General features: G+C 43.4%; 1 protein-coding gene across 1 annotated transcript in view; it reads left to right on the top strand.

Annotated features, from left to right (window-relative positions):
• LOC119441578 (uncharacterized) overlaps positions 1-19444 on the top strand; it is a 107651-nt gene extending 88207 nt beyond the window's left edge. Inside the window, exons 32-40 of the mRNA XM_037706185.2 lie at positions 1179-1270; positions 1942-2005; positions 3269-3432; positions 5552-5630; positions 7120-7165; positions 10817-10893; positions 13982-14084; positions 18565-18639; positions 19003-19444. Of these exons, the coding sequence (XP_037562113.1) occupies positions 1179-1270; positions 1942-2005; positions 3269-3432; positions 5552-5630; positions 7120-7165; positions 10817-10893; positions 13982-14084; positions 18565-18639; positions 19003-19076 (774 nt within the window). The 3' untranslated portion in view covers positions 19077-19444. The remainder of the gene's footprint in view (positions 1-1178; positions 1271-1941; positions 2006-3268; positions 3433-5551; positions 5631-7119; positions 7166-10816; positions 10894-13981; positions 14085-18564; positions 18640-19002) is intronic.
• The last annotated feature ends 567 nt before the right edge of the window (positions 19445-20011 follow it).

Here is a 20011-nt window from a genome sequence, read left to right as displayed (position 1 = left end):
TTTTAACGTGCACTACAACGCAAGCACACGGTCGTTTTCTTTTTTTTTTGCGTTGCGGCGCTCCATCGAAATGCGGCTGCCGGGGCCGGGATACGATCTTGCGAACCCGGCGCCTGAGACAGTGTGGTGGGTGAAAGGTATGACTTGAGGCGGGCCACGTGCACGACGTCTGCCGAAGTAGAAGACGCGGTAGAATTGAGCGGGGCTATTTTGTAAGTAACGTCAGTCACTTGTCGCAGGACACTGATAAGGGCCAGTTCGATCTTCAAAGTAGTTTTTCAGAAAGGCCAACGCGCCGAGACGGGGACCAGAGACCGGACAAGGTCACCTGCACTGAGGCGGGCGTCCCGGTCGTGGGTGTCGTACAACTTCTGCCGTGTCTGCGACGCAGAGGGGCGTAGGCGGGCAAAGTGACGTGCCTTTTCTCCTGTAGCGATGGTGTCGCGAGGGTATTAAGTTCGGCAGGGGTCGAAATGAGTGTTTCAAAAGGGAGCGTTGGTTCTCGTCCATACAGACGATAGAAGTAGAGAGTAGCCGGTGGTGTCATGGCGTGAGGAGTTATACGCAAAGGTGACAAAAGGTAGCGCATTGTCCGAGTCGTGATTATCAGATGAAACTTACATAGAGAGCATATAAGTGATTGTGCGAGTCAAGCGTTCAGTAAGACTGTTCGTTTGAGGGTGGTAGGCAGTCATAAGCTTGCGTTTAGTGGCACAAGAACGACGTAAGTCTTCGATGATATTATTTGAGAAGTAGCGACCCCGGTCGGTGACCTACACCAGAATGCCACGGGAAACGGCATGAATGAAAATATATTTGTAAACTATTTACAGCGAGCTGCAGCACTGCCAAGATGGCGGAAAGAGAATCTTTACAGTCGCCGTTTTCTTCACTCACATGTCGAACGTCGTCTTTGTCATTGTTCGCATTCTCGTGCCAATATGTTACCACTACTCGTTCACTGTTTAGGTCCTCCGTAAACACTCGTGTCTGTTTTAAAAGGGCGTGTCTAATTTTGTACATCAAGATAAGGAACTGTTGAACTTAACATAGGCTGCTTCTGAAAAATATCACGTCTAAAACGCTGTACACATTCTACGCTGATCTCGCATTAGTTTATTCGATAATTGCCTTCAGTGTCAAGAACATTGAACTCTTATCCTGATCATACTCTTCAGGCTGCCGCAAAGGCTCCCCTGACTGGAAACAAAAAGGAGCTGCCTCCATGGGACGCATGCAAATGCGCATTCCAGCTATCGGCTCTCCAAAGGTAGATTTTATTGTTTTTATTTATATAACAATGAGTGTCTTATACAGTGCAATAAACACAAGTCAGGTGGTGATTTTCAGATTCAGGTAATAGGGGTGACGCACGTTAGCTATGTCGATGTGCTGAGCGAGGAATTAAACACACATCGGCGTGTTAGTGCGTGCGTAGTTTTCAATGTGAGTGACCTACGCGAGGGGTCTTATCGTCTCATGAGGGCTGCAGAGAATTCCACAGTTGCGTAGAATAAAAGTCATTCTTTGTGCTTGGCGGCCATTTTTCTCACAACAAACAAACAGTGCCATTAGGACATTATTGCGGTAGGTTCGTTCTTTCTTTCTAACTATAGCCAAATAATACTCTAGGTTTCCCAAACTTGTCGTTCTGTCAAATGCGAGCTCCACCAATCGAATAAAAATGATATGGCCCATAACTTCGGCGTGAAGCAATCTTATGTGATAATATGCAAATCTTCGTAAAACGATTTAGAATTTGATATTCTGTATGGATCCCTTGAATGTAATTGGACATGGGGACTCTTACATAGCGAAATATAAAGCAACGGGAGCCATTTGCTGACGTCGTTGTAAGGAGAGTCGCATACAAAATTTGCTATGAAGTTAGCATCCATGCTTAGAGGATTGTGCATGCTAATGAAGAGCTCTTATTTTCAGATTCATTTTGAAGCTGGTCGTTCCAAGAGCACGAAATGCTGTTGCAGCACGTGAAACCGGGAAGGTGAGCTTGAGAAGAAGGAAGTTACTTGAAGAAAGTTAAAGGCGTACTGCATGGAAGTTTGGACCACGTAAAAATTCTAGTTTCAGATGGTGTAATTATGGATGCAAGGAAAATTTCACGTATGAAATACGAGTAGATCGAGAAAGTTTGCAAACGTAGACAGTTTTGTACCTGAAACTGAGAAATGTCCAAGCAGCTCACTGGCGACCTCACGACGTATGTGAGCGCACGACGTATACGTATATATATATATATACCTACAAGGAAGCAATCTCGTACAGCCCATGTCTTCGTTTCAGTCTGCTATGCACTAAAACAGAGTAGTTTGCGTCGAACTGTGAACAATTCCGTAACGACGTACTACGCCAGCGTTATCCTCCCTTAGTTATCAGCGACTCGATTAAAACAGCAGATAACCTTGACCGTCATGCGCGCATAGACAGCAAACCAGCTCCCCTGATTCATGGACTAACGTTATAGCTGAGTATTCATCATTAACTCCTAACATAAATTGTATCCTCCGGAAATATCATACCATACACTTACAGCGCGAGAAAATGCGCAAAACTTTTCCTGAATCTCCGCGGGTGGTATAAAGACGGGCCATCAACCTCAGAGATGTAGTAACCTCCTCCTGCGCAGCCTTTGAAGTGCTAACTTCAAAGGCTGTTGACCATGCGGAAAACTTCGATGCAAACTCTGCCCATGATGAGTACCGCCAATGTTGCCAAGAGCATCACCTCTTCATTTTCATTCATAATCCAAGGGGATTACAACTGCGACAATACGCAGTGTCGACGTCGTACATCTCTCCGAATGCGCCATTTGCCACGCAAATTACATGACGGACAATTTCTAATGGCGTGAGCGTGCAGTCAGAGCAGCTGTCAAACACAGATAGCTATGCAGGCCACTGTGTCGTAAAACCATAGTTTCTCGAGTGTTTGAGTATTACAATCGTTAATATTCGTCCCCTAAGTGTGCATTGTCGCTAGATTGGTGCAGGTAACCAATAGCCATGAAAGTGTCATTTATTTAGTGGCCTGCGCTCTTTCTGCCACGTTGGCTTGCTTCTTTAGTTGCGGCGCGCTCTGACGCCACATAAAAGCGTTTCTTGGTAAATAGTGATACATGTAGTTTATTTAGGGTTTGCGAGGGAAGAGATCGAAGCTCTAACGTTCTCGCAAATTTCACAGAATACGAACGAGAGTGCTATTTCTCAAATGTTCTTCTGCTAGACGAGCATTTTATTTCGTCTTACAGTCTGCGCTAGTTCGCGTCATCCACCAACTCCGACTGATGTGCCACCAGTTGGCGCGCCGCATGGTGCACGAGGGCAGACTTCCTTCGCCGGATCTACTCTTCTTCCTGAGCTACGAAGAGATCGGCATCTTGCTCCGTACGAGGGCCCCAGAGCTGGTTCTGAAGTAAGAGAAAATTTGTGCCCTCGAGTGACGCACTGCTGGACTCAATAATTTTGAGTGGAACATTATTTCTTCTATATACAAAAGGGAAAATCACATACCAATGGTCTCTTTTGTGTTTGACAGTTAGGCCGTAGGTAACAGCGTGTTTTCGATATTACGAGAATACAGCGAAGGTATGAAGTATGAACTAGCCCTCATCAAGTTGTTACTACGAGAATACATTTCCTTGAAAAAGCGTGCGAAGGCTAGAGAATCTTGCATAGAGAAACTATTCCCGTTAATGAGAACACTTACGCGTGCCTTCATATGCAAAATTGTTTTTCAAATTTTAGTGACCACGCTCCTGGGTAGATTTGAAGGCAAATTTTTCCAGCATATCAATATTGTTTTCGATTTATAGGTGCTAAATATAAAGTATAAGAACAGTAAGAAATGCTGGTATTCTTAGTTCGGTTCAATACTGCTGTCCCAACTATTTCGACAGTTTTTATCTGTCACTTCAGCGGTATGGCTGTTATCATTCACATAACTGAACTACGGCGCAGAAAGATAAATGGAAAGAGCGCACGCGACGGGAAGTACGCCAAGTGCCACTTGAGATTAGTATGGGTGGAGGGTCGTATCTTGCATTCTTCTTTTCTGGTTATCAATCGGGCATTCCCAATCGCCCCAAGTGGTGATAATGGCGGTGCGGAGGGAACCGAGCCTACCATGATGAGTGAAAAATATAGTCCTTGAGACCAGTCAATACAAACCGAGGTTTTTTTAATGCATTTACGAACCTAAATCACAACAGAAAAGCAGTAAAATTGCCTACCGGTGAGTGTGCGTGATGTGAGTGTGTAGTATCAATAGGTTCGGGTAACTAAAGCTGCTAATAAACTGTATCCTTCAGAGACCGCGAGTGCATGCAACAGACACACACACACACACACACACGCACACACACACACACAGACACATATATATATATATATATATATATATATATATATATATATATATATAACCAATATTCGTTTGATGCGGCAGGCTTGAATGCCTTTCTCTGTAGCACTCGATTCGATGTTTTCTCTTGTTCAGACGAAAGCCGTCCTTGCCGTAATTGATTCCAGTACAGTATATGTCGAGAAATACCAGGCTCCCATAAACCGCCGCTACAACAGTTGCCTTGAGGCCAATCTATATTTTGCGCAGTTTAGTGGGTCGCAGTACCTAAAGGCAATGAGTGAACATCGCCACAAGCTTGTTCATGCCGCAAATATTAATTGGACATGCAGAGTACGCATCTAACTCTGAATCGCATATGCGATGCGTATATCGCATTAAAGTTACTGTGAATAACTGCACAATGAAAGAGTAATTCCGCCTATTTTCTTCTTATGCGTGTTTACTTTGAATTGCACAAGGCATCGTTTCCTTTTTAACGTTGTTAACTTTTCTTTGACTTTCAAAGCACGACCGACGTTTTATTGAATCGAGCATGCCAACTAAAAGCGGCAAATTCAATTTTTAATAATGTCACATATATCCACTTTCTTTGTCGGTGGCTCGTGTCACAGCGTTAAGCCTTCACCATGCGCTGTAATGAGGGCTGTGTGCTGCGATCATCGTTGCTCCTCAATCTTGCTCGTATTTGCGCACTGAAAACAAAACAATGCACTTCAGGAAAGACATTATTTAGTCTTTGTCGAGTGCTTTTTGCGTGTAGTTTTCAATTGTAACTTTTTTAAGTTTGTTATTCTAGATACCCTTTTTAGTAGTAGTTACGCCCTAATTATAAGAGTGCGTGAGTGAAGCTATTTTGTGGTAAGATCTCCTAAAGCTTCTCGCTAATTTCGATGGACAAGGTGGATACCGGCTCACGACAAAAGAAAAGGGCTATGTGCTGCAAAAACGCCAGTATTTCAATTTTTGAAAAGTGCTCATTCTACTCGAACACTAAATATTTCCATCTGCTGGTTATATTATTGTGGAAAACCTTAGTCCTGTAATCTCGTTCTGTAGTACGAAAGTTTGCATTTTGCAGTATATCTTATATTTGAATTATCTTTAAATTAGTTTACTCAGCCCAATTGCCGGTTTGCTATTGTTTCAATTCTATTTTCCTTCTTCCTAGAGCTCAGCGGCGACAGAAACTTTATGAACAGTTGGATAAGGACAAGTATCCCACAATTCTAATTGGAGTGCCAAAGCCCGTAAGTATTTCTTATTTCAAGATAGGCTGATAACCTTTTAGATCGGAAACAGAACATAGTTTACACATCCCGCGGCGTCTGATGAAAGAATGTCAGGGCATTCGGTCAGCGTGTTATCATGAAAACAAACATTTGTTTGGTACGCACGTGCACTTTGCTTAGTTCTTAAGTCCGCGGGTTAATTTTCAAGAGGCAAGAGGTGGATTTAAGAAGAGCACACCCGTAGAAGCTGAATACGAGGTCCAAGTCAGTACAGAAGTATTCCAGAGTGTAGAAGTATCTTTCGTATTCCTGTATTCCCTACAGCACTACTTCACTTCGTATGCGGTGGTTGAAGCATTTGGTGCTCAGCTTTCCCCATTGCACCATCCTCCGGAAAGGTGACGCGCCGTAAATGTTGCCAAGTATAATGAACGTGGCACAGCGCCTTTGAAACCACACCGCATTGACCAAGACCTCGCTACCTGCCGAGGTAAACAATAGCAGTTAAACTATTCCTGAAGCACAGCAGAAATTGCAGGGTATTTAGTAACAGCAGATGGTGGCGTGAGATATATGGTGGCGTTGGTGCACAGTCACATAATGCCGGGTCACGCTTCTTGCCTTCGGCGGAGTGTGTCTTGTTGTATATCTGCGATGGCATCAATGACGAGTGCGGCAAGAGATTAGGAGTGGATGAATGGTCAGTCCTCATCTGAAAAGAGGAAAGTCGATCAAGGCGATGACGCCAGCACCGGTGCATTTGGTATTGTTGTGCGCTGTTCTCTCTGTATCACTAATACCCGGGATATTTTGTGCACAGAAGCTGGTAGTGCTGATAGTGCGCACGAATTAGGGGGCCAAGTTCACTCGTTCGAAACGATCACTGTGTCAGAGCTCCTGCGCGCGTCATCCACCTGTGTTTGTAGGCAATGATCTTGTCTCCCGGTGTCAGCATTTTCCGCAGGCCCAGCTTCCATCACAGAAATTACGATAAGCTGCTAACGCTTCAGAATTCAACATAGATGGTTATGTTGCCGCAATATATCGTTTCTACACGGAAGATGCATTCCGGAGTGGTGTGCGATTCCATCTGAGCTGTTTTGCACTGCTCGTTACTGTTTCCCGTAGGCCGGTGTAACTTTGAAACTGTAACTTGCGACTTTTTGTCTGCGCTTCATCGGTAGTGCCGTGTGAACACGCCCCTGGAAAGCCATCATCTGTTACACGGATCCGTATTTGCCCCACATAGCTCTGCTTGATCGGTATATTCTTATTTTGCTCTGTATGGGTGAAGTGAGCTATTAAACAATTAACCCTAAATTACATTTGTGTGAGCAAGAAATCAAACAGATAACTGCAGATTTGCTTTTCAGAATCGCAGAGCAAATAAGCGTAGCAAACATGCTGCTAACGAACATATTTGTTCAGCTTGTCATGCATTGGTGAAATTGATTGTGCTAAATTTGCCGTAATATTTTAAAACACATCTTTTCTGGTTGTATTACAGATTGAAAGAGTCAGGAAACGCGTTGAAGGAGACTTCGAAATCAAAGGTAAGTTCAATTTTTTAATTTGAGTAGTATTAGAGCTATTAGGCTAGAGGCTGGACGGACGTGCATTCCTAAGGTAAAGTAAATCCAGCTCAGCTCTACAACTCGAGCGTATCTCCTTTCAGGCTCCAACTTTAGCTACCGTCCCCGTTAAAGCACTTTCGCTAAGTCAATAACATATAGGCGGATGTAGAAAGATTACTCTCGAAAAGTATAGGACGCGTTCAAAACAGTTCGGTCCAATTCGCACAATCCCCCTCTCGCGCTGTAATTGTAGTGGAAAGGGAAAGAGAGTTCGAGAGGTGGTAGTCGCTAGTTTTAGTAGCTCCATACAAATCCGATTATTAGTATTCTGGGGCACGTAATCATGCATCTTAAATTATGAATTTCTGTAAAGAACGCTGCCACCAGCTGATATGAGTGCTCTCTGTATGTCATGAATGTACCCGAAACCTCACAAGGGTGGAGGAAGTTTCCCTGAGGAGAATGTGGTCTGAGGTAGCCCTCACCTCTGCTGTCACCTGCAAGTTGAAGGGCACCGCCAATGGCAATGCCACCTAGAGCACTGCACGGGCCCATTTTACGTTGAGCTGCCCGCCCGAACACGACGAAAAGTTTTATGTTGAGACCCGGGCCCGGCCTGGGCCGGGAAATATTCTACGTAGCCCGCCCGGCCCGGCCCGCCACCCCTTTACCTTAGGCCCGAGCCCGGCTCGAAACTGGCCCGAACCCGGCCCGAGACCGAAAAAGATCACCGAGCGGCATTAAAAAAATGCCGCTTGGTGAAAAAAGACGACAGTGAAAGGAATTTATTCTTAAGGTATACATACTTGTAATATGCAATTATGAACACCATTTGAGCGGTCTGAACGCCAATACCAGCGTGCGAAATAGTACGAATGACCCTGCCGATCAGTATCGCCAGCAGTTCCCAACGGCGCGACCTTGATGCGGCCCAATCCACTTCTATCGCAGCGCCGCCACAGTATTTTTACACGTCGGGCACATCACTGCAAAGCATGCGCCGCCCCAGCCGCTCTTCCAACTCGACCGTATTCTAGTACACTATAGCCGAAGGGCAGCCACGAGCGGTCGTGAGCGCAGCGCATGGATGTAGTAAATGGAGAAAGAAAGCTTCTCGTTCTTCCACGGTGCAGCGTAATGCGCCGCTGCTAGGCGGCCTGGTTGAGAACATGCATGCAATCATGTATGGAAGCATTGCCATGTTTCAGGCGCGTGACGAATTATCTTATCTTACCAGTCTTCGTTTTACCAATTCGCGTTTGAACAATCAGCAAGTCGCGAACGCGCTTGCACAGCGCTGAAAGCAATAACTACATAGATTTAGGTAAGGAATACAATGGCATCCTTTGGTTTGAGGTGACTTCGGTCTTTCTGGACTTTTACATTCTGCTCCAACAGCGCAAAATACGACCGAAGAAGAAAGGGGAAGTACACCGGAGTGGCACTGTTAGCTTCCAGCTGCGCCGGGGCAACATGTTTTTCAGAGTCGAGACGCGCGGGGATAACTCGCTGTACGTGACATGCATGCACACCACCAGAAAGGCCGAGCCCTGCGCGGTCCCACGTCAAAATACCCGTGCCCTTCCCGGGCCCGGGTCAAAAAGCATATGTCGTGCCCGAGCCCGTGAAAAAAACTGCTCTACCCGGCCCGGCCCGACCCACGGGCTGGGCCGGGCCTGGGCTTTTGGGTAAGCCCGAGCCCATGCAGTGCTCTCATGCCACCTGCCCAAGCTGTAGAACCCAGGCGTAATATACGGATATGTGTCACTTGCTGTGGACTTGCCCAGGTACACGACCTATCCGAGAGCCATCGCTCATATGGTCTGACCTGCAGAGCGACTGTCTTGCTGACTTCAGCAAGTGGAGTCAAGACGGCTCTGATTACAGAGCCATGCTAGACTTCCTGCATGATGCAACATTGCATTCATACATAAAAGTTTTTCTTAGTTTATTTTCCATGCCGTAAGGCAGCCCTCCTCGAAATTAAAGAAAGAAAGACAACACGGAAAGTCTCGAAATTTAAGCAAACACTTTACAATATTTCAGCATCTTACCTTCCTACAAAACCATAAAATGCGGTATTTAGGTTACCGTAACAGGTGCGTTAGACGTAAACTGTGGCGTCAGAGAAGTGTGAAACAAATATAGGCTCTTCGTGCATGCTTAGCATTTCGTAGAGGTCGCTAGGGTGAAAATTAGTCTCATTAAAATATAGTCTTTCCTTGTACTTCTAAGCGAGGTCATCGTAATTTGCATGAAGCGCTTGGTTCCTTATGTACATGGAATAAAAAGGAAAAATGTGAATCTCGAAGTAGGAACATTTTTAAAGGAATGCTCAGACGCTCCCGTGCGGGCGTGTGCAGGCTTCTCAATTCAAGTCTGTTTCATTTCTCATAATTTGTAAAGATAATGCACCTTCTCTACTACAACCTCGATCTTCCCTAGTGATCTCGATAGTAAGAAGTCTCACTGCATGGCGTAACAATAATTTCTGTATACAACACGACTGGTGTGTGTGTGTGTTATGGAAAACTAAAAAAATATGCATAAGTCATCGCGTATGATTTACGATGCAAGAAAATCGCCGAAGGCGTCTAGAAAGCTCTTCACGCTACCAAAATAATTATGAGCTTAAAGACGTATATTTGTTGCAGTATATTTAGGTTGCGTTTGTTGTTTTACAACGTAATTCCGCAGATAACAGAGTTGTTAACCTGCAGATTTGTAGCGGTAATGCACGTAGATATACATGTAATCCGATTCGTGAAATGTGCGTTGCCACCACCGGCACGAGCGCCCGCTTGGAAGCATGGCTCCCAGCTGCAGCCGCCATAGGGGGAGAGGGCTGGGGGAGAAAAGGAGGACTGTCCTTCCTGGACGATCCACCAAAGCATCTAGCGCTTCAGACTACCCAATCCTCTCGCGCGACCGCACGTGGTCTGAAAGAGATAATTAGTTCGCGTTCGACGACGAATGCACCCATGAAACACTGCGATGCTAGAGCACGCGCCTTTGCATCGGCGCAGTCCGGCCACTGCCCATCACAACGCTAACGGGCGAAACAGCCAATGAAAGATCTTCGCTTTAAAGAAAAACTCTACAATGTACGTGTTTTGACGATAGCACTGCAGTGTGAGCTAGCCAGGCATGCTCTCTGGCTTTCTCTCCCTCGTCATTGAGGGTGGTATTTGAAATACCCATAGCATGGGAAATGCTAATACGACTGTGTTCATGTCAGCTGTGGAACAATACTACTGAAATCGAAAAAGCCTTTGTTTGATAATATCACGAAAAAACAAAAAAAAAAAAACAGCGTAATGTTATTGGTGGGAGATAGGACAGCACTTGTATATCATTCGCGAGTTCTGTTCGATAATATAAATTCGTCCTTTGTATATTGCCATTCGCGTCGCATTTCTTCTCGGCTGTAGTTGACCGTGTGAAAATTTCATTTGGGGCTTCGACAGGAAGGCCATAAATTCAAGAAAAGAATGTGGAGCATATATTCAAGCATACAATAGACAAGCATGCGACGTATCTTGTGATCGATAACAGGCGGCGTTTCCTAAACTTATAACTGCTATTTCTTTCGATTCTCGCATTTATAAATTGTTTCTGCTTTTCATCCAGGAAACCCGATGTCTCAGGGTGTCGCCGAGGGCAAAGCTCGAGTGGTGCCGACGTTCGAAGAAGCCCATTTAATAGAGGTAACGTCCCAACGTGATCGGTCTACAAGCCATGTCATTAAAGCCTCCTTCAAGGACGATACTCTCAAAAATAAAGCCGAGTACAGCAAGATATCGAAGCGAAATGTACTTCTTTGGTGCGCCATTTCTAGCATAGAATGAGAGGCTGTGAAGTACACCAAAACAAAATTATCTTTGCAACAGCAGTTCTTGGAGAGAATAATAGGTGGATCCATCGCATATTATATTACCATTTTGATACTATCACCCCAATTCAGTATTAGAATATACCAATAAGTTCAACGTATTAGCTTTGCTGGTAGAAATGATTAAGTCCTAGTAACGTTGAAGGTAGTCAATTGCGACATACCATGTGAACACCTATAGTTGTCATACACAAGGACGGTAATCGTGTTTTGCTGAAAATAAAGCTTTGTATACCGGCGTAAGTTCCTCCGTATCTTTCTTCTAAAAGAGAAAAGATGAAGTTACAGATGTGACACGAAGTTCAACATATGTATTTGTGTAAAGCTTTGTTTTTTTTCTTTACATGACGCGAAGCCATTTGTTTGATAAGGGGGATATTCTGCCTGTTTTATACCTACGCGTTTATTACGTGTGCCAGTTCATAATATTTAAAGTATAATGCCAAATTCTGCATTTGTTGGAAAGGGCGAGGAGGAAGAATACAGATAGAGCACATTTTCCTAGGCGAGTCAAACAGGAGTAAAAAAGTGTAATTTTTTAGGTTTTTATTTAGAATTGTTAATAAATGTATACCTGATGTCAACAATCATAAGCTTCATTTAGTTCATCACAACGAAACATTTTTTGGAAGATACATATGCGAGTACTTGGTCTGTGCAATGAACAAAAACTCATAAGGCCTGCAGAATCCTGGGAGCGTAATGATGAAATAACGAGAAAAAAAACAGCCTCTTCTGATGGCTATGCCTTCAATAAAATGAAGACATATGCGTAGTACAATTTCACGTGTTGGAGTTAGTGAACGAAAAATAAACAACCTCTTCTGATGCGTATGCCTTCAATAAAATGAACACATATGAGTAGTACAATTTTACGTGTTGGAGTTAATTCACACCCCAGCTCTGTAGCAATAAGTTTACTACGTACGCTTCATTTAGCAATATCTATTAGAAAAAGTTATGCTTGTTGGCGTAATAAAGAACTGTGAACGATAAAATGGGTACCGACAACATCCACCACAATTTTAAAGACCCGCTTTGTCCAAACACATACAGGACATACATACATACAAACATATACAGGGAAGCTGAATTCCCCCAGATTTCTAGCTCGTCTTATTCTGATGCTTGGTTTTGCGTGTTCGGCCGTGTGGCTCGTCATTTCTTTCTTGACTTTGTTTCGCAGCATCACTGCTGTGACAGGTGGCCATTGCAATGAGCGGCCGATGATTTGTCACACGTTTTGATTGTGTGAAGGCCAGGTTCCATTGTAACTTGCTTCAGCATAACAGGTATACCTCTGTTTCCTTATTTAAACTGGCGCAGCATCATATAGATGCAAATGTGAGAGTCGGAAGGCTCGTGTGGGTGTATTTTGTTGATCTTTGCCTAATGGTGACATTGAATCACTCATTCAAAGCAATAGAACGCTTGAGAGAGTGCCTAAACATATGAACGTTTCCTTCACATTCAGATATTTTCTCCAGGATACTGCAGCCACCCTCCAAATTACCAAATTTTAATGCCCCTCCTGATTTACTCCCATGACTGGGTTCATCACGCACTGAGCTTTTTGTAATGATTCCCGGTAAACTTTTTTTCCCTCACCTTCGCACCATTTTGCCACTAACAATTTAAATCGGCAAACCACAGTGTATAAACACTACCAAGAAACGTAAACCGGCGTTGCTTAGACGAGCAAGAAGCCTCAGGAGTGTAAACATGTTTCAATCGTCGTATATTCACATTTGAAGAGCCCATGTTTCTTAATATTGCTACATGCTTGAAATTCCCTTAAAATGGCAAATATTAGCAAGGGAATTATACAGGTGATTGCAATGGGTGGTGTGTTCTGGAATGAAATCACAATGGCCCCTCGAAAATTTTAAGATCATTTCCTTAGTCGCACTGACTGCCTATATGAAACAATCACTGGTTACAGATCACTGATGCATGTCTCCCTCTAAATATTTGTCCCGTGTTATATGAAACTTTTCGTCGTTAGAAATTTCAATGCACATCACCTTGTAACATGAGAGATGATACGTTGATTATTATAGCGATTTTGTCAACTTGGTTAGATGGCTGGATTTGGCTTCTAGCGCTAGGAAACAAAGGTATACACAAAATATACGCCGGACCAAAAGCAGCTCTCTGTGTGCATCGCATCGTTTCCTATTGTCATTCTTCATTATTGCCGAAAGCCATTGTAAAACAAATAGTAACGCACTACTGATAATCTCAAAGTTTACTGCATTATTTATTGCCCACGCAACCACGCGTTCTTATAACTGAATTATAAAAGAGGTTGTGCGATAGAGTGAAGTACGTTATCGGAACAGAAAACAATTATTTGCGTATATGTTTGACGCATATAGAACAACGGTAATTGAGTGGTTCAAAGGACACTATTCTTAATTTTATGGCATTCACTGTTAGATTTTGCTCCAAACTAAGTCGTCTTCTTTAGCAGCCAATGATGATATCCTTAACGGCATGCATGTGCCGGTACAGCTCGCGGTAAATGATTGATTCGGTTCGGTAGGCCGAATTGCAATTTATTCAATAATAACTCTGCACAATGCTGGGCAGTATCTTTTACTTTCTTTCAGAAGTAAGGTATCTTTAATCATTATTCCTTCATCAGATTCAGCAGAAACATGGTAACAGTTTTGCTAGCGTAAATGCTGATGTCATTCGCATTCTGCACAATAAGTTAATACAGAAACTCTTTAAGAATCTTGAAAAAGAAAGACAAAATTGTACGTCAATGCATGCAGAGATGCCTTCTTAAATGCTTCCAGGTAAAAAACCGACTTGGATAAAATGAACTTTGCGCAGAAGGGCTCTAAGGGAAGTTGACATGTTCGTAATGGAATATCTTTATTTTTTATAACGTGCAGAAGGGTGAAATACTCATCACAACAGCGACGGACACTGGTTGGACACCGTACTTTCCTCTGCTAGCTGGGGTCGTGACGGAAATAGGAGGCCCACTGTCACATGGTGAGTTCTCTCGCAGGATAAAGATGCAGAATTTCAAAGTTCTTGCTGAAATGTCTGCTACTTTTTAACCTATTTATGAGTTCAATGTATTGCGGGCTAAAACGTAGGAGGCACTAGTTTGCACACCTAGATGGCTTTCTTGCTTCTTTCGGGTGTTCCACGTCTATGTATCCAATCACCGTATGCCTTTCAAATAGGTTTCCTGCTTACCAATACGTCGGCTAGGAAGAATACTATCCATTACAACATTTGCGGTCTAAACGCGAGATTTTTGTGGATGACTGCGCTGAGCACCTTAGGTAGTTTAGGAGCCAGTATAACTGACTTTGTGTAAATACCTAAAGATCAGTTGTCAGATTACGACGAAAGAGACCGAAAGAATTAGAAGATGATACGGTGAGATGTCAAGTTTGTTTGCTTTACGTGTTAGGGCTACGCGCCAAAAAATGCTTTAACGGACTCTCCAGCAAGTTTTCATTTTGTCTTGACCACCAGAATATGAGGTTCAGGCAATGAAAAGCCAATGTAATTGCTAGGAAGTTTTAAACATAACATGTGCACATAACGTCAGGTCATATAGTTTACTCATCCGTGATTTGAGAGATATTGCACTTAAATATAGGAGGAAAATGAGATGATGCTATTGACAAGTTAGTTGTTTACATGTTACTGTCTCTAACGCAACAATTCTAATCAAATCTTTTGTTGCAAGCTGTGAATTTACCTCACCGTGCCCTAAGTGGTTGGCTTGCGAAATATATTAATGAAGTGTGACAGTTAAGGTTGTAAGAAGCAGTAGCGACCTTGGTGTACATAACTACAGTTTATATGAATGTTATTCCAGCACTTGCCTCTCAAGCAAAATGTTTTATGGGCTGCATTAGCTCCAATCAATTTGCATTTATTGACCTCAAATTTGCAGCTTCAAGCTGATTACGCAACAGGCAGCTCTATCTGTGTTAGGACAGAAAACTCGGTTGGAGGAATCTTACCATCACGTCCGCAACCAACCAATACCTCAGAAATTCGAGAAAAGTAATCACAAACACAGCTCAAGTGAGAGATGCCCGAACCGAGCCTAGAAGTGAACGCATCATGGCGATATATGGTGCCGTATTATCAATATATTTATATTTTATGTGTGACAAAAATCCAGAATGCAGCCAGTATTCTTACGGCCTCAGCATCTGTACCGTTGCATGTGGGCGCTAGTTCTTATGATTTCGAACATTGATAGACTTTGTTAACTTATTGCGAAGATCCGCTTGGACGTGCTTAAGCGTTCTTACTGGTATTTGCATAAACTTAACGTATTGCAAGAACAACGCACTCGAATTATGAAAGGTGTAAGTGACGACAAGTTTTTGCAAGGCGGATACTGCCGGATAATGCAATTGTTTTAATGGTTCAGTAGGACATCTGTATCATGCGCGCTGAAATAGCCGCAGGGTAATTTAAACGTACGAAAGAACCTACGCGCTTCTTTGAACTAAAGGCCGTCGCTTAAGCTTCGTGTGGTGAGGGGCACCAGGGGCTTCACTGTGCAATAAAATCAAGATCGCGACGGACTTCTCATCATATCAGAACCTGGCTTCAGTGCGTGAGTACTGCTTACGATCGAGCTATCCTGACCGCTGCTTTCTACCTAGTCCAAGTGTGCATGGAAAAAATCTTAGGAAATAATTTGCAGTTTTGCGAGAAAGCCAAGCATCGACAGTGACAGCAAGGTTAAGCGCAAGTGCTTGAACTTCTCGCGCAAATATGCGGGTCTGAATACATCGATATTAAAGTCTCCTGTTATATTCATTGGCATTTTCTTCTGCCGTCATTTCCATTCTTCTACCGCGGCAGCTGATGAGGATCTCAGAGGTGGCATGTCCTAACTGCAAAAGAGGCAGATGTAACCGGATTTGTATATGATCGAATTAAACATTTGCTGTTGGTATCATGGGCACTAAGTATTTGTGTATACATTAGCGAAATGAACATTGCTTATAATAAATCACCTGCTAGGGATGTATATTAGCTGTTGCCTCTAGTGCTATTTTTTGTGTATATAGATGTTAGGCGAGGCTGATTCGGCACGCTTTCCATGTTTGAATGGCTGTAACCATAAAAACTACTCCTTGTGTATGTGACGTGCGTTTTGTATTATTCACAGTATTTCTTAATGTTTCATGTTAAGTTGTATACATGATACACTTTCTATCATCTGCTGTTTGGCGCTGCTTGTAAAGTGGGGCCGTGGACAACGCCATGCCTTATGGGCTTTTTTGACCACGGTCCTCCACATCATCATCATCATTATCATCATCCTATAATTATGTCCACTGCAGGACGAAGGCCTCTTCTGTGATCTACAATTACCCCTGTCTTGCGCGAACTGATTCAAGCTGCTCCTACAAATTTCCTAATTTCATGACCTCACCTAGTTTGCTGCCGTCCTCGACTGCGTTTTCCTTCTCTTCCACATCATTGGTGTTGAAATAAAGCTGAAGCAGACCAAAACAAGGGAAATAGGCGAAGAATGTTGAATGCATAAAAACGCCTGCGCGGTAGTATGGCAATCTGAGCAACTGATAGATCAAATACAGCGAAGTGAGTTCTCTCAGATTTCCTGGCGGCCTATTTGCTGGTTGTCCAAAGTGATGATTCATTACCTCCACCACCTGAGCGTTCGCATCGGCGGCCTGGTCATACGGCCCTTTTGGGGCTCCGCATAGGCTTTGTTGCTGGACCACTGCTAAACCTTCACTGCCACAGGCGTACAACCTGCTTGATAACATCAAACACGCAGCCGGTAAAACGTGTCGTAAGGAAAAAAATTACTGCTCATTGTTTAAAGAAACTGCGCGAAGGAGGGGTTGGCTATTTGAGTGAGGTATACGCAAGGTAGCTTTTATTTTATGATCATTAATATATACCACAAAAAGAAAACATTTCTGCACTCCTATTCAGGATTTGTTGATTGTTGCTATTTTATGGACATTCGATACCAAGCACGCCGCTGCGCGCCATCGTAGTATGAAAATGGTTGCGAGTTTTAAAACGCTTGGCTGTGGGTTTTAACGCGATAGCGTTCAGGGCTCCGTGTCGCAGAAAATCCGGCATCAGCGTCGGCATTGGCGCCCGCGGCCGGGAAAATCATCCCCAACTACGTTTAGGCATGTCACACCATTCTATCATTAATGTTCCTCATATCTTGTCTTGAATTCTTGGCGAAGCTATTCCTCGGAATTTTGAAAACGATAATCCACAAACAAATGTCATGAAACAAAACACCTACAGCGCATGCCTTTTATGTTAAACCTTCTCATACTGAAATATTAAAAGAGCGAAACAAATACGGAAACCTGAAAATGATGTTATTTCTTTGGCTCGGATGTGCACTATCTCCGGGATCGGCCCACGCCAGAGGCCGCGTTTCCACCAGAAAGATCGCTTACGTGCATAGCGTTCGCCGCCAGTGTTGGCCAATAACCATTACAGTTGCATAAGCTGAAGTCGTCGGGAACCATTAGTAGCAGTCAGGGATCTTTGAATGCTATCGCGTAGCACTCTTAAGAGCGAAGCTTAAGCGCCCTCCCACGTTTTAAACAGCGACGTTGTGCTGCAGCAAAACTGAATTGCTTCAGCTTGAACTGCAACCAGCGATAGAAGAAGTAGTTTAATTATTTGAAAATGTGGAGAGGTCGGCCGGAAAATGGAGCATCTGGCCTGCTACTCTACGTAAGGGAAGAGGAAGAGGTGAAGAAAGAGGATCACAATAAGGGATGATAATGGGAGGAACTAGGTGAAAGGACACATTGCATAAATGTTATCACAAGCGTGACTCCAGGCCCGTGTCGCCTAAGAAACGTGAAAAAGCACGCAGTACCTCTATTGTCTGCCAACTCTGTGGCCATTCGCCTAGCAAGAGGTCCTCCGACAGTGGTTTATTATATAAATGCCCCAAGGTAGCTGCCAGTGTCAGTCATTCGCGCGCATACTCAGGGCACACCGCAAGCACATGGTCTATAGTCTGTACAGCACCACACACTGAACAGTCCGAGGAGTCTGTCCGTCCAATGATGTGCAAGTATTTCGAAGGTGATCGTACACGTGCTTTACCGAAAGAGCTCCCCGGTGTGACTGCATATCCGTCGACCATATCTACATAATCACCACGTTCGAACGAAACTGCATCCAACGCGCAACGATTACAAACCGTAGAACTCTTCCTTTCTGCTCACGTGTCTATTCGAGTGCTCGCGCACGTGTCCGGGACATTGTGAATGTTGTAATGATTCACTGACCATATGTCCAAGCACATATTTTAATCCAACTACATATCATTTGCACGCGCGCGATTGGAGCTAAGCTTAGCAACACACTTAGAAAGGCACGCCCTGGTGTGGGTTTCAGCGCACCCTGCGAGACCGTGAGCACTAAATAACATTCGTTCAAACATTCACGTTTGCGTTCGTCTTATTCCTTACAGGTGCTGTCGTCGCACGCGAGTACGGTCTACCCTGTGTAGTTGGTATCGAAGGTGTCACCACGATGCTCGCGTCTGGTAAGTTCATTGTGTTTCTGGCAAATGCCGGGATCATTAAGTTGAACAAGTCAGTACAGCTGTAAACCGGCGTGTGATCACGAAGCTCATGAAAATCAACTTCAATGAATTTAGCATGAGAGAAAGATTTTGACGTTACATGTTAGCTGGGTACGCGTAAACCCTCAGATGACAAACGCAAGGCAAAACACGCAAGTACGTTATCAATAAACTATCGCGATTTTACGCACTCTCCCTGCTCTTCTTAATTTTATATATGTAATGCATAGGAGCACTGTAAGGCATGCTTTTTGCTAACAAGGTTGAAATATAATAGTATGCGCAAACAGAGTTCAGTATGAATAATATTTTTTATTATTTTAGGTGATTATGTGCAGCTCGATGGCAACACTGGTGTTCTCCGAAGAATCGCGGCTCCGGTTGCTGACGAAGACTGAAAGACTTCTTTACAGGATCCATCTGTAAAAAAGCATAACTTTACGGAGTGCCCGCGGAATGTATTTACACATATTAGAATTAAAGGTCGCAGACACATAAAGCTAGCCTTCACGTTAGAAAAAATTGCAGGCGTCAAAGGTTCAAGAGAACGCGTTTGTATAGAACACTTTGTTCACAATGCACATGCATAGTCTTTAATTGACCAAACACAGTTTTTATTATTTTTATTATGCTTTTAAATATTTTTACAAGTGATCTTAATGTTACACGTCTCAGGTAATTTTTTTGACTTGATAGTGCTTTTTTATTGCCGTGAATAAAATATTGTGGTAAGTGAGCACTGCGTCCGATGTTTTTGCGTTTGCATTCCTTTTCACCTAAATAATCATGAAATAGATGCAAGTTATGTAATCATGGCAGATAGCTGTTCTAGGCTTTCAAGTACGCAATATTTCACAACGTGCCAAGTTTCAGCCTTGTTCGAAGTTTTATGGTATGCTTAGGGTTCGAGGTTTATGTACATTAAAGATGCATCGAAGATGTAAATGGGCTGATATTATTGTAAACTTGAACTGATGCCTTTTTCCAAAGGAGCATCAATATGCACGATCGTAATTAGGTGTAACGTACACGTATTCTTCATGACGATCATACGGCAATTTAGGATATGAATTGCTATTACATTGTTTTCTTTTTTGCCTTCCGCTGTTCACGATCTGTAAGTATTACTGATAACGTAAGTGGAGCACTGCTTAGATCATTGACTAAGAACTCAAAAAGAGCCTAATGATCGATAATCATATTGCCTCTCCCAGCCAATGTTCTGTCCTGACATGACAAGGCATTAAGAGAAAGCTTTACCTCAGGACCTTCCTCCTATCTAAATACATGGAAAGGAGAAATCGTTTTTCTCGGCGACCACTGCGCCATATTT

This window comes from Dermacentor silvarum, chromosome 2 (genome assembly GCF_013339745.2).
Source record: "Dermacentor silvarum isolate Dsil-2018 chromosome 2, BIME_Dsil_1.4, whole genome shotgun sequence".
NCBI classification, from domain to species: domain Eukaryota; kingdom Metazoa; phylum Arthropoda; class Arachnida; order Ixodida; family Ixodidae; genus Dermacentor; species Dermacentor silvarum.
Note: the sequence above shows the minus strand (reverse complement) of the source record. Positions and strands in the feature narration are given on the sequence as shown.